We start from the raw sequence: 14743 nt of genomic DNA on the forward strand, positions 1-14743 counted from the left end.
TAGAGACAAGAGCTTGGCAATATGAAACTCAAATGGGCAAGTAGCTTTCGGTCACAGGCATTATTAGATTGCTTCGAGTCACTAAACCATTAGCACTTGACAAGCAGATAGTCGGCGTATAGTCATAGAGCTGTGTTGGGTATAACGATCCCCAGCCGAAAGTTTTCCCGCTCAAGGTCACCGTGCATAATCCTATGCCTCCATAATTGAAGTGCTAAATATCCTCGTACGCCCTACGTTTCAAGATCGGACTATTGTATGATTGTCAAATGCCCAGTTCTACGTGGACAGACCCTGTCAAAAAAGGTAACGAACGCCTAAGTATGCACATGCAACGTCTGGTGGTAACAGTGTAGGATAACAGATCAAAAGACAGCAATGGAGATGGAACGTAACACCAGTGTCATGCGTCTCCCAGAAAGCCACCAGAGCTCACGGATTCCGCCTCAACACACAATATGGACAATGGTAATGAGCCTTTGTAATCCATCTATGATGCTAAACGCCGTGGTAATGCAAGTCGTCAAAAATGTAAAGATATTGTACAAAATACAGCTTTGGGTAAGAAGTAGAAGGCATCCTGCTCATGTCAATGGTCGTGAAATGTCGTGAAAGGCCATGTTCAACTCGAGTAGTTCGGAGTTGAATGGAAAGTCGGCTGGATAAAGGGCCCCTGTGGCCATGCTTCGTGATGAAGATAGGGCAACACGCCTGTTTTACGCTCCGCGGCTGTCTTCCCAAGCGGCTGGTAGTGCATATGGTCAAAAGGAACACTACGCTGCTGCTGGAGAGATGTTGACGGAGGCGGAATTAGCAGGGTGTTAACAGCTCGGACAGGTCGATAAGGCGAGTTTCGGTTTGCCAGAAAGAAAGAAGGTGACAGATGTGTTTGAGGTGTGTGTACAGAGTAGGCCGACACCGCTGGTGACACAGTGGCCGACGACATCCCGTAGGGACTCGCGTGATATCTTCCAGGATCGGGTAGCGAGATTGGGGTATGGTAGATGCCATTTAAAACGGGCGGCACAGTGGTCATATGTGGGACCGATGGTGCCCAGGTGGTGGACGAACTGTACGTAGCCGGAGGCATAGCGCGACCAGCAGTAGAGGGTGGTTGGGGCGTGGTTGCGGAAATGCTTGGAACCAGTGTGTGTGATGAAACAGGGAGATTGGGACGTGGCAGATGGGGAATAGGTCCAGGGATGTAAGCCTGGTGTGATGAAGGAACAGACGTGGGTGTGATGACCGGTGGCAGGGCCGGAAGGCTTGTCATGGCGGAAGTCGCTGGTAGGGTAGAAGCTGGTGGAATAATCTGGGGCACGGTAACTCTCTTTGCGGGATGCTCATCGACTTGTTCGTCCCGAGTCCGTTTGCGAGGGTTGGCGAGCTGAATATCACTACCAAGCTGAGGAAGAGGTGCAAAAGTATTGGCCGGTTGGTTCCAGGCTGCCTGTGGGCGAATAGGATCAGATGCTGGTGGAGACGGCAACTTGGACGGAGTCGACGACGGGAGTTGGGATGTTGCTCGAAGGCTAGGAGATATGCGCAACACAGGAGCTGTAGGGCTCAAGTCGACCTCATCTGGGATCACAACTGCTCTGTTGAAGAAGTCTGAGAAAACCCCGAGTTTCGTATGCCATTGAGCCCATTCCTCTTCTGATGCATAGAGATTGTACCGCACATTGCTGAGGAACTCGACTTCCATCACGTGGATTTCCTGGACTGGGATACCGGAAACCTCAGCCCACGTCTTGTTTGTATACGTGTTGTCATCGAGAACTGGGAAACGAGTCAGCTTTCGTATTCACAACCTTCGCGGATGGACAAGTGCTGACATTTGTTTCCAAGCATCAGGGCGATGGTCATCAACCGAAACTCACTGCCTTTCTTCCCCCGCACCGCAGGATTGAACTTCTTCAACCGGTAGATGAACATGAGTGCCAGTAAGATCACATTCTGGCTGACCTGCGTCGTCGATAGAATGTTCGTTACCCACTTCTTGAAGCCGGGAGTAGGCAACGCCTCCGGAACAAGAGAAGGCAGTGTATTCACGCGTTCCTCTATGGTTTTCAACTTCGATGTGCTTTCGAACCAGAATAAACAAGTCATCTGCAAGAGGATAAAGTCAGTTGACCCTGTCCCCAGTGCGAGCAGTTTTGATGCTTACCTGCGCAGCGAATTCAGACAGGCTTCCCCTGCTGTCGTTGATCGATGATGGAATTCGCAGGTAAGACGCCGCGGAATTGGTGCTGGCCTTCTTCTGGCTTGCTGGTACGGACGCTGGAACATTGTGGGTAGATTGAGGTTGACTCTGCGATTTGCTTGAAGGTATCATTGTAGAAGAAGAGTCGTAGCCGGTGCGAGTATAAGCGGACGCTCTAAAATAGGGGGGAAGTGTGATTGCATCATGTTTGCCCCCATAGCTGGACGACGGGAGAGACTTGTACGCCACCCCGGTCATGTCGTTTGGGGGAGTTGGCAGACCGTCCCTTAAGGGAGCAGTCCAGCGATTGTCAGAGACCTCCGAAGTAGTCTCCGGGTATTGTCTGAACGTCGATGCCGAACTGTCCTCGTACGGATAGTGATGCGTAGTGGGGGTTATCGGAGCCGGGGCGGAGGGGAAGTATTGCGGAGTGTATATAGTCGGAGGCATATGGCACGAGATGGTGCGTGTGGATCGAACAAGGAAATTGCGAAAGAAGCTCTGCAGGACACGCTTGTCACGAGAGTCTCATTCCACCTCTATGAATATCTTGCGCTATTCGACCTCGCTCGGGATCAGAATTCACTATCTCACTGGACGCAAACCAGCTCCCATGGGTTGGAAGATATAGAAATCGGATCGGCGGCTCAGGGATCCAAAGGACAATTGGAAGAGTTGTTGATTTCTATTCGAGTTGGTATAACAAGAAGTTGCGAAGTACTTTGTAGATAGGACGACAACCGATCTGGTGAATGTTGACCATGCCTTTTCAATGGAATGAAGGCACAGAAGGGGGAAGGTAACTTGAAGAAAGGCCGATCCAGAGCAGGCAAGAAAACACCACAACACAGGTCTAGAGTAAAGCAGTCATAGAAGACTCAGCATGAGAAATGTAAGTGCCAGGAGGAAGTTGCCAGCCCGCCCAAGTTATAGTAAAGGAAATATGTCCAAGGAGATAAAGATGTCGACGCAAGTATAAGGCTAATGAATGAAAGTCTAAAGGGACAATGAAGTAGAACGGATTGGAAATTAAAGATCAAAAAAGCGAATATTAATGTGTTTTTTTAAAAAAAAAAGAAAAAGAAAAAAAAATTAAGTGATCCTTCTATGGAACCAAGCCGTATGAGAAGAAATAATCATTATGAAAAAACCGAAATTATTGGAAATGAAAATGAAGAGTAGTAGGTGTAGTAGTGAGGGCAAAAAAAAGGTAATAATTGAAGGATGAGATCAAGACATCATCCCTCATCCAGCTAAATGTTCATATCACGACACCACTACTTACTCCGCTCGAAGAGCCAGGGTCGGTTAGTCCTCGTCCGGAGAAGGTGGTGTGTCCGCTGTGTCCACAGTCCGAGAGTGTCCATACAGAACAGACAGAGTTTGGCCCGGACGCAGGTCCAGAGGGTTGATCCTCCTTTGGACTCGTTTGGGTCGGTTCCGGTTTGGTCATAGTTGATCCAGGTTGATTTGTCTCTGGTTTGTCTTGGGAGAAAGGAAAAGTGAAATACCGGTTGATGTCAGAGCCACGGGGAAGCAAGTGGATGCATTACTACTAGTATTACTGCTGCTACTAGTCTCTACTACCGAGTAGTGGAATGGTAACCAGAAAGTCAGCAGCCCTAGACCATAATAGTCTTGAGACTCAGGAGGGATTGGCAAAATTCATACTCCAGAACTAGTTCATCCGTGTTATTATTAGTCAGGCAAGGTCTGAGAGTGAAAGGAAAGAAAAGAGGGGTTGGAATCAAGACGAGATTGGACAGTTGGAAACTAACATACACCTTCGTACCTAGGCTTGTAAGGTATTCCATACTTACTCTATTGCTGACTCTGTAGGACCCATATATCCAATAATAAGTTTGGTTTAGTGTCACTCTTGCAACCACCGTTATGTGCCGCCTGACGGAAAAAGGGAATAATAATGGATCAAGAAAAAGAAAAGAGAGGGGAGAAAGCTAAAGGAGAAGGGGCGGCATTGCTCAACAAGCCCGGAGGCACGGAAGAAGTACTGTAAGTAAACGAAGGGAGGTTTGTGCACTACTAATTTCTAGCCCAACCAAAGCGGAAGCAAAAGGAATGAATAAATCAGGTAGGTCATTTCCGTGAGTACTCCGGTCGGTTTACGGAAATACTCTGTAATGCTCATACAAACCTGGTTTGGGAATTTCACCGGCATGGGCAGATGAGGGGATGGAACTATGGATAACGTCGGAGCAGGCTTCGTGATTGGTCCGTAAGTGTGGCTTCCAAGGTAGCTGTGGACTGTGACCAGGCGAAAAGTCAGGGTAGGGTAGGCCAGAAGATAGGCCATCAGCAAGGTGGGCTGGCGGCTTAGTACAAAATGTTTGAGTATGGCAAGGGTTGGTTGAGCCTGTACCTCTGCCTGGGGCGGTATGGATGAGTCGGATTGTCATGGATGGATCAGGTGAAAAATGCATGCGTAAGGTAGCCAGGTATCATTTTGTATGGTCGTGTATCAGAGGAGAACCAATTTGGGCAGCCTGGTATGGATGGCGGCCGATAGTTGGATAATCCGGCCCTGTCTAACTGCAAATAGATAGGGCAAACGGCACTAACGGAGAACAGGTGAAGAGCAATTACCATACTTGTACAGAGTTTCCCTGTACTACTGTATCACAGGGAGGAAAGCATGAGGATGGAAATAATGTGAGGCTTAGCAGATCAACATTTGTAAACCCACTTGCAGCTCAAAACACAATCTAAGAGCCGGAAGTTCAGTTCAGGGGGGGAAAATAATAATAAATAAAATAAATAGAAAAAGGGTTTCAGCCAGGTATGGTCACTCCACATTGGTTGTCTAAGGAATGAGAAGCCAGAGCAACGTTGGATGTTTTGCCGCGTATCGAAACTGGCTGGACCTTTTGGATGTAAGGTAGGCAGCTCTGATAATCATTGGATGGACGAGTGCACAAAAGGACCCAGAAACTCGTAGTGACGAGCCTATTGGCGGTTGAGCGCCGGAAAAGTTGCTCCAAAGAAGATCAGTCCAATTGCTGCGTGTAACTCTCCTCTCAGCACTCAGGCTCAGTCTTCCTGCTTCCATCAAAGAGACTAGCCGGAGAAGATAGCTCGGCAACTTCTGGGCCGGCAGCAAGCAGTAGAACAGTAGTGGTACGCTTTGCCCCTTCAGTCCAAAGTACATACATACATGTTATAACCGAACCGACCAGGCTGATACTAGGCTCTTTGTACTCCATACGAACTAGGTAAATAATAACCTGCATTATTGTGATGGACAAAGGTGCTGCTCAGCCTGCTAGCAGCGCCCCCAGAAGGGTAATTTACCGCCTAAGTCGAAGCTGATGGTTACATAGATGATCAATAATGTATCCTTATCCACAAATCCTTTACAACTCTGCTCCCGATGTCTTCTCATAGTGTTCCGTGTTTAGTCCGAACCACGAAAATGGGATTCCCATGGGCGAATCAAACACCTTCAAATTCTACGCTTTTCTACGGAGACACAGACTCTAAATTGACCATTGATTATCTAGAATTTCCGCGGCTATCATGAGCTGACGCGATCGCCGGTTTTGAAGAAATACGCCAGTTTCCACTGCATCAGCTGGTCGAAGCAAATAGATGATAGAAACTCCCTCTAAGCCAAGGATCCATCCCGACCGACATCGACGAGCTGAGTCGCTGGCTGCTTGTGGCTGTTTTTCCTTTCAGGAATCAGATTCATCCTTGTTAGTTGTTACTGTGGAGTCGCGCTATCATTATTAAACCTATCCAAAGACAGTCGAGAAGAAGAGGAAGTGGAAGGCAAATGATTCCATTTCCATGGTTTGAGCTCGTGATTGTGATCATACACTTGCGCGGCCTTCAGCAGGCAATGATTTTGAAATCATAATGCTTGTCAAACCAACAATAGAGAATCGACCTTTCGCCATTCCAAGGACCCTAGCATGGGTAAGGGCGCGCGCACAACATTGTTGATATACTGAACCTGATAGTGCTACCAAGTATGTACCATATACTCCTGAGCAGGACTCTGGAGATTGCATGTGAGCAGGAGCATTCTCACTTCTGCTTCTTCAATACTTCATTGCGGGGATGTCATTCCGTGCTGGACAGCTTCTGTAAGCTCAGTAATTATGTAGGGACACGAAAACAATGTTCTACACGTTAGTTTTCTCCTGAGGACCATCTTCTCTTTGATCAAAGCAGACGACAACAAATCCTGTCCAATCGTCCCAACCCACTGTTTCCTACCTTGATTGGCGCAAATCCGGCGACAATAATCAAGGATAGAGTGACGGACTAGGCTCAGCGGTTTGACTTTTCAAACCCAGTTGAATTCTGATCAGTGATCACTACTATGCCGATGATGGCGTTGAGCGATCAAGGACAATTTCCGACTGCGCTCAGCATTTCCCTCGCTCGCGACTCGCGAGGCGCGGTCCAGGACGGGAGAGAAAGTGGTCTTTGAAAGGCTGACGGTCAATCAATAATCAAATGGGTAGGATGGTGCGTAAATAGCCCACATTCGCATACAAGTGGATGAGTGCCGCATCAGTCATCTTCGTTCTCGTTTCCTTTTCCGTCTCACCCCAAGATCATGGGTCATGACTTGATAATGGTATCGTCAACTGGCTTAGCGTGATGACTACGTATCTTTTGAGCGTCAAGTTCGGTCGTTACAATCGGAGTGGTTTTCTCCGCCAACGCCTAGTCCATTGCTCCCAAAACTCCTAACTCCTAAGAGAGGGGCTGATAAGTGACGGCGCTCAGGGGCCTCGGGGCTTCATGTAGGCGCATGGAGTAAATGTAATGTACGAAGTACAGACCATCTCTCAGAGTACTGTACGGAGTGCTCTTGCTTGTCTTCTGATAATTCAGTTCAGTAATCGATAAATAGTGACGCGGTTTGGTGCAGATCTTATGCAGATAGGACATTCAGCCCAATAGCATTACGGAGTACCTACTCATAGTAAGGTATCATGTTATTGCCCGCATGCGACCTCTCTAATTCGTCCAATACTCCAGAAGCGGCTAGCCGTTTTTTGGAATCGAGGTCTATCTACGGACTCAGCAAATTGAATACGGAGTACAGACTCCTTCCAGTTTATTCCAAACCGATGACCCTGGCCGTATACGAGCAAGAAGGAATACGGTTGGGAGAACTTAAGTTTGTGTTTTGGAACAGTCGGTCAGCCACAGAATGATATTAGGCTCAGTAAGGTAGCTATTGTCTCAGTTTATCATGGTACGGAGCACGAAATAGATATGTACTACGGTGCATGGATGATTGATACTTATGAACCCTATCTAATTTGTAGCGGAGGTGATACTCTACCTGAGGGAAAGGCGAACAATTACAGAGTAATGATGATGCATAAATAATATCTCATGATGTTACCTGCCTCGTCGAACATGGAGCCTCGCTTCAATTGTCAATCCACTTCTCCATTTTTACGTCAGATTAATTTCATTTAATCAATACCTCTCGTACGGGGTATATCAATGCACCGCAAATTTACATATGATATCTACTCCGTAAGAGTACTGCTTTTCCACCAGGGAGGATGGAGCAAGGTAATCTATATTTATTGGCTGCTCGTTGCAGGCCAAACCAAAACCAACATGCTCCGTACCTTAGCCTCCGTATCTGATCTCTATCTTGATGAGCATTGATTGGATTGTCGATTACCGATGACGACGTGCAGAGACTGTTCTCGAGAGAGCTCGAAAGAAACGGAGCAAAAGAAACAGAGCAAAAGCATGATTATCTACGGACTATCTACGTGCTGAAGGAGGATCACTCGGTGTGAATATGGCCCACGCCCGCGTAAATAGCCCATGAAGAAATCGATACAGCCTCAAGACTCCCCGAAAGAAAGCCAGAGATTTTAGTTTGAAGTCGAATCGCACCACAAAGGTTAACCAGCAAAAGTCCAGACCTCCAATAAAGGTACGCTCAGCGTCCCCTCCGGCGTTAACATTGGAGCTAAAGCTGCGCGTCTGTACGTCTTGACCTCTTCGGCTTCTCCTTTGTGTTAAATGCTTCAGCCTTCCCTTCTTTTGTCTGCTGGACCGGGATTGTGGTGTATGCGTCGAAAATACTACTCCATACCCAGGCAGATACATAGGAGTCACGGCATAGCGGATAAGTGCCGCCAGTCAAACCGTCTTGAAAGAGGCAAGAACACGAACACAAAGTTACTTGTTCATAGTCCAGTCTCAACGATCGGCTCGGTCTGAGTTCGTTCTAAGCTTGGATCAGGTCTTGGAAGTTGACTGGGTTGCAGTTTTGCAAATAATCGATAATCATAAGTCCAAGTGGGCTGAAGCACTGTTCCAGAACCCCCAGATAAGAACAGTGTCCATCATCTTGCAAGCGCGTGCCACCAGGCCTCAGACAAGCTGAGGGCTGGGGGCTGTGGCAGTCTCTCAGTCTTGATGTAAGTCAATAATGATATCTAGACGGTCTTCACCGTCATCTAAAGGAAAAAACCCAAGTTGGCGCCCGTAAAGAACGAATAGCAGGCCGCGAGTGGATCTACACTGGGGCTTGAAAAGAACCCTCGGATCTGGTTGATGGTGATGGTCATCTCAGCACTGAAAAACGTCGCAGTGTCTCCATCGAAGGGGCGGATGGCCACCTCGCAGCTTGTCATAAGCCATCATCAAATTTCGCCAGCATGACAGGAAGAGAAAATGATGGAAAGCGAGAGCAACGCTTGACTCGTTCGGGAAAGTCGAATTCAGACGGCGAAGAGGCCTTAAAACGAAGTGTGGTTGGTCTGTTCATGTGCGCCTGGGTCCCGCAGACTCGCAGTTGCATGGGCCCAAGACACCCCCCGCCCCAAAAAAGGAAGAAAGGCAAAATGACCCAAGGACAAAGGTCTAAAATGGCGGCGGCGTTTGTCAAGGTAATAATGATGATTATGTTTTGCTGGTGGCAGACCGCAAGACTGCCATGTAGAGACTTTGCCGCGATCGGCTTCAGACCCAGGGCATCGTCAATATTACCTAGGTATTTCTTGCCGGTCACGCAATTACCTATTCTCTACGGTAATCATGCTCAGATTATCCGACGTTGACTGGCTGAAGTCATTTTCCAGTTTGAGGGGCTAATCAGGTTTACACTATTCGGTCGCCTCAATAACTTCTTGACCATTCGGAACCGTCGGGGGAGACTGCTGAAGTCAACATTTGTATCCTTGAGTTCGCTAGTACGGACCGACTTTCTACGGATTACCTCTGTACACATAGCAGCTGTTACAGCCTGGTCATTGAAGTTGCCACAAGAGAGGCCTGTCACCTGTGGCACTGAAACTTGCCATAATCTCTCCTTGAAGGTGTTGGAGCTTTCTTCCTTCCTACAGTACTCCGTACTCTCTACCGTAACCCACTATCAGGGTTGTTTGCTGGTTGAGCGAATGATCTAACCTCAAAAGTTATAATAAATAATTTTTGCTCTCAGTGATAGTGATATCCATAATGCTTCTCTGACGCGCTGCCACTGTCGAAATATCCACATCCAGCACTATTTGCCCCATATGGTATCAAGAGTTGGACTTAGGCAGCCAGCCACCTAACAATAGCAATATTCGGTAGGAGTGGACGAGTGGTCCATCACTTGTTCTCACACAGGTTATAGTTCAGCAGGAACTGCATTCAGGGACTAACCATCCAGTCCCAAGTACCTACTGAGTAAGTACTTTGGGTTGTACGGCTGCAGACTATCGTAGTCAAGTTCGACCAACTACTATTTCCGGAGTGGATCTCACATTTAAATTGTGCTCAACTCACAATTTCCGCTTTAACAGACACATAGATACATATCAAGAAGAAGAAAATATTATCTTCAAATAGTCCAGCAAGAAAAGGCTTGTCCTCTGCGAATATCAGCTTGCGTCATGTTCCATCCAAACTAGACATACCATCCCCAAATTCATTTGGTTTTACCTTTGGCCCAAAATGGTCCAATCCGGCCGTATCCCAGTCGTAGTTGCCTTCTGCCCATTACCAGAAGGGAAACGATATTCATCGGAGAATTTTCCTATTGTAACTGCAGCTCCTTGCAAATGTGCACAGAGTGCCCCGTGGTTGTCATATCTAGGTCATTTATCACCTTGCAGCCTTTCAGGGTCACCAGGTGGGCAGTTGAATGTATGCAAGGATTTTGACGAGTATGGTACGGAGTACTCCGTTCTCATCTACCTTGTATGTACCTATGTGTCTTGCCAGGGACAACTGTACAGCCCTTTCACAGGATAGTTAGCTGTTTCTCTAGTGTCCTCCCTGCTACCTCTCTAGGCTCCTTACATTATATTTTTTTACTCATCCTGGCGGCTCGAGAACTTCATCAGCAGCACAGTTCTCCCAAGGCCAACGCACTCGGATTGAACTGATGATTGATCACTCACGTTTTCATCTCGCTTGACTAACTTTGATTTCATTACGCATTGGTGCTTGTGCGTGCTCAGAATCTGCTGGTGTAGAGTAGACAGACGAAGCCACTGCTGCGAGGGAGACTTGCGCCTCGCTTTTTCTCCTCATGCCCATCCTCCCGCAAGGATCAGTGGAAAGATGTCTCAAGTTGAACGATTTGAGCCAGCACACATGAGTCTTCTACCTGCGAAACAGTCTGACCCAGTCGCAGGATGGGATGTCCGAAGTATAAGACTTTGAATCAACTCCTACGAATACCGACAGCATCAATGTCCGTGTACGGAGTATCGCGCGCTGAAACCGAGGTTCATCCTTGAGGAGAGACACTTATCGGATCTTATTGCGATAATTAACAGCATAAATGCATAGCCGATGGCATGCTCCGTGACAAAAAGAGACCGTACAACACCAGGATTCCTCCAGCAACTTTCGGTTACTACGGAATATAAAACCTGGAATGATGATGTCCTTCGTAGCTCAAGCAACAGTCATTGTGACACAGGTCTAGAAGAGCAATACTGCAGTGTCCAAAACACGCGTAAATGACAGCTAACAACTTGTGACATACTGACCTTATTGTCAAGACAATGATTCTGTCCCACAATGGGTCATTGAAAAACCACTCATTATTTACCAATCAGGGTGATAGATACATAGTCAGGAAGGCATACGAATCCTGTTTCACATCCGGATCATCGAAATGAGACTGACTGAGCATCTGACCCAAATATAGCACCAGGACTTGTCCGGAGTCCAGACCTCGATATTCACTCTCCTTTCGTTCCGTGCTTCCCCACTGGAATACTGTAGCCTACACCAGTACATTTACATATACAACCATTCTCATCGTGACTGCTAATTCGATCATATTCTGCTGATATTATCTTCGGCATCGCGCAATATGTAATCAACCGCGGCCCCGAACCAACACTGCCATCTGGGAAGTGGGCCACAGACAAGGGCTCTCCGTTGATTTCGAACAGATTTCAACAACCATAGACTGGGCAACGATGCCGGTGTCGCTGACATCTGAATGCCATGGAATCGCGGAAAGCAGGCAACCCCCTATGTTTACCCGAGTTGACAAAAGGAACCGGTCCATACCTTGGCTGAGTCTCATGGAGTCTGTGAGACTACCTTGCTCCTGGGGATCTTTGTCGACGGTGTTGAGTAATACGCATGGTATTCGAGTTTTCGTGCGTCTAGTCCTTGCTTGCAGGCACTTGGTACAGGAACTATGCCTGCTGAACACGGCGACTCCGTGGCCAAGGATACTGTTAGTTGAACTCAACGCCAGGTACTTTGGTCATCTTCGTGAGGCAATCTACGTTCCGTACCTTTGTCATCATTCCCAGGTATATGAATGCACCGGGAGTAAGGTGCCGAGCAAGGAAGACAATGAAGATGCAAAGTGGCCTCTCGAGTCATCCTTAATCTTTCAATGGGCGTGAAAAGAGCTTGCTTACCTTGCCCATGGACACAGCGGTGAGTATTCTATCTACGGTTGAACCATAGCCCAGGTCAACCCGTTACTCCTGTCGCCCTGCGATGGAACAATATCCATTTCTTTAGCGATACAGTTATTCCCAATTGGACTGGCTGATTCGTTTTCGAAGGTCTGAAGCACAGCCGACAGACACATTTCTAATCGAACCGAGGAGGCTCAGTTGCTACATCCGACCAAGCATCATGCTTCTTAGCCATACAAGCCGATGTGTATCTGGCCCTCTACGTCACGGCTGATGTTTCTGTGGTGCTGAACGGGCCAGCCTAAGTTTGCTGTTGGCTAGCCAGAGCATATAGCCGGGGATATCTGGCACTTTCAAAGTGTTCCTCAACACCTTGTTCCAGGCATACCTATCCTAGTGAATGATCAGTACAGCGAGAGATACTGGCTGTACATAGACATTCCCCAGCCACAGCCTGGTCAGGTACTTAGGAAAGACAACGGACTGTCAATGCACAAAGCGTGGTTAGATCCCACTGTATCGGTGCGACGATGAGAGAGACAGCGGATGAGGCTACGGTGTCCTTCTGCCTTCGTACATGAGGAAGCAGTGGACAATCTCCCACAGACTGGCTGAGTATCTGCATTCCTGACTAGAGCTGTCCTCGGTAAGCTGCAGGACAACTATATTAAGTGTCGTTCGGGATAGCAATCGTTCCATAGCTGCCTGGCGAGGTGCTTTCGGGGGCGTTTGTGCTGGCCCTCGTTGTAGCGTTTCTTTGCTAGAACCAGTAGACAACAAATTCAATCAGAGCCAGAGACCTTTGATGAATAAGTAAGAAAAATAAGAGAATTACTCTATTATCATGTGTGTATCAGAAGGATTATTTGTAGTAGTCAACCTTAGGCAGAGGAAATGATGCCCGGTCCGACATTTCTCCGCATCCGCATCCCGAAGATCTTTGTCCCGTAATATCAGTTCAACGCAGCAGTGGAAAATCACAATCATCAGTCTCCCACAGATACAATGCGTCCTAATCTTCAGATGCTGCCACTGAGGTGGCAACAGATTCTGACAAAACCAGCTGTGTCGGCAGCGTCACCCCTGTCATCCCTCCTACCGCAATTCCAGCAACAGAGCCGCAATGCACACATTTTAGCGTCGTTGTCCGATACTCCGGGGGCGTACAATAAGAGAATCAGAAGAGGTCGTGGTCCGGCGTCCGGTAAGGGTAAGACCTCCGGACGTGGTCACAAGGGTCAAAAGCAGCATGGAAAAGTCCCCGCGGGGTTCAATGGTGGACAGACGCCGGAGATCGTGGTGCACGGTGAGCGTGGGTTCAACAACGTGTATGTCCCGGCCTTGTGAGCGCAGAGAAAATAATGATGGAGATTTCCTAACATCCGGCAACGCAGTTTCGCTCTCGACCTCGCGCCCGCCAACCTCGACCGCATCCAGGAATGGATTGACCAAGGCCGCATCGACCCAACCCGCCCCATCACCATTCGCGAACTGGCCAAATCCCGCTGCATCCACCAGACCAAGGACGGCGTGAAGCTTCTCGGCCGCGGCGTATCAGCCGAAGGCGGCAACGTCCTCAAGCAACCCATCCACATCGTCGTATCGCGCGCCTCCGCCAGCGCCATCGCTGCCGTCGAAGCCGCCGGCGGCTCCGTGACAACAAGATTCTACACCCGCTCCGCCATAGCCCGCATCATGAATCGTGAGACGCACCCGTTCATCTCGACCGCATGGTCGCCCGAAAGCGCCAGCGACGCCCTCCTCAAGGCCGCCGGCCTCGAGGCCCAGGATCTCGCCGAGTCAAATATCATGCGCGAAATGGGCTACAAGTACCGTCTCCCTGACCCCACTAAGCGTCGCGATATCGAGTACTACCGTGACCCGGCCCACCGGGGGTATCTGAGCCATCTGCTCAAACCTTCCGAGGGACCCAGTTTGTTCTTCCGCTCGCCGGCGGAGCGCAAGTCGTCGGCTGGCGTCAAGAAGGAGAAGGTGCTGCCGGAGAACAGACTTTGGTAGTGAGGAAACGAAAAATACCGTTTCTAGCTCTATGTTTTTGACTTGTGTTCATGGTACAACTAGCCTGTCTTCTTCGTTTACATCCTGTCTTGTTGACTTCCGATTTTTCTGTGGGAATACATGTATAAATACTTTGCATAAATGGAATATTAAACCTCGGTCGTGTAGCTCTCAGTTTCTTCCAATCGCCCTCTGACTCCGTTAACCGGTTCAAAACAGCAGGCATGGCACTTAGCCCAATACCAGGCCGGATCGATCTACGAGGGCCGAAGACCGAGAAGCAGGCGGGTTATTGTCAATACAAAACAATCCCCTGCGATCACACCCCAAGCGGTTTGGTAGTTTGCATATTAGACATGTATGTCACTAGAAACAGAGATAGACGAAAGTGAGACTTGAATTAAGTCAGCCGGCTATGAGCAGGAGAGCCATTTGGAAAGATATGTACACCATGCGAAAGCCATTGAGTGAAGAACGCGTAGAGAACCAGCCAGGAACAACGCCATGCTCGCTAACACGGTGCGACTTTTCCTTAAATTCAATAAACCATTCATATCTTGCGAAAGTGACCTGGATGAGTCGAGAACGAATCCAGAAGACAGAGAACACGGATATCAATCCCTCCATA

At 48.3% G+C, this 14743-nt stretch overlaps 2 protein-coding genes across 2 annotated transcripts, besides 2 other annotated features; one reads left to right on the forward strand and one right to left on the reverse strand.

Annotated features, from left to right (window-relative positions):
• Positions 1-622: 622 nt before the first annotated feature.
• Positions 623-2653, reverse strand: NFIA_013580 (putative mucin; the record flags this gene model as incomplete). Its single annotated transcript, XM_001264565.1, has 3 exons — positions 623-1779; positions 1836-2109; positions 2168-2653. 3 exons carry the CDS (start codon positions 2651-2653, stop codon positions 623-625), a joined length of 1917 nt encoding a protein of 638 aa, XP_001264566.1.
• Positions 2654-3269: 616 nt separating this feature from the next.
• Positions 3270-3295: a microsatellite.
• Positions 3296-7918: 4623 nt separating this feature from the next.
• Positions 7919-7949: a microsatellite.
• Positions 7950-13101: 5152 nt separating this feature from the next.
• On the forward strand, positions 13102-14115 carry NFIA_013590 (mitochondrial 54S ribosomal protein uL15m; the record flags this gene model as incomplete). Its single annotated transcript, XM_001264566.1, has 2 exons — positions 13102-13424; positions 13491-14115. The coding sequence occupies 2 exons, from the start codon at positions 13102-13104 to the stop codon at positions 14113-14115; spliced, it is 948 nt and encodes a 315-aa protein (XP_001264567.1).
• Positions 14116-14743: the final 628 nt, after the last annotated feature.

This window comes from Aspergillus fischeri, genomic scaffold (genome assembly GCF_000149645.3).
Source record: "Aspergillus fischeri NRRL 181 1099437636249 genomic scaffold, whole genome shotgun sequence".
Classification (NCBI taxonomy): Eukaryota; Fungi; Ascomycota; class Eurotiomycetes; order Eurotiales; family Aspergillaceae; genus Aspergillus; species Aspergillus fischeri.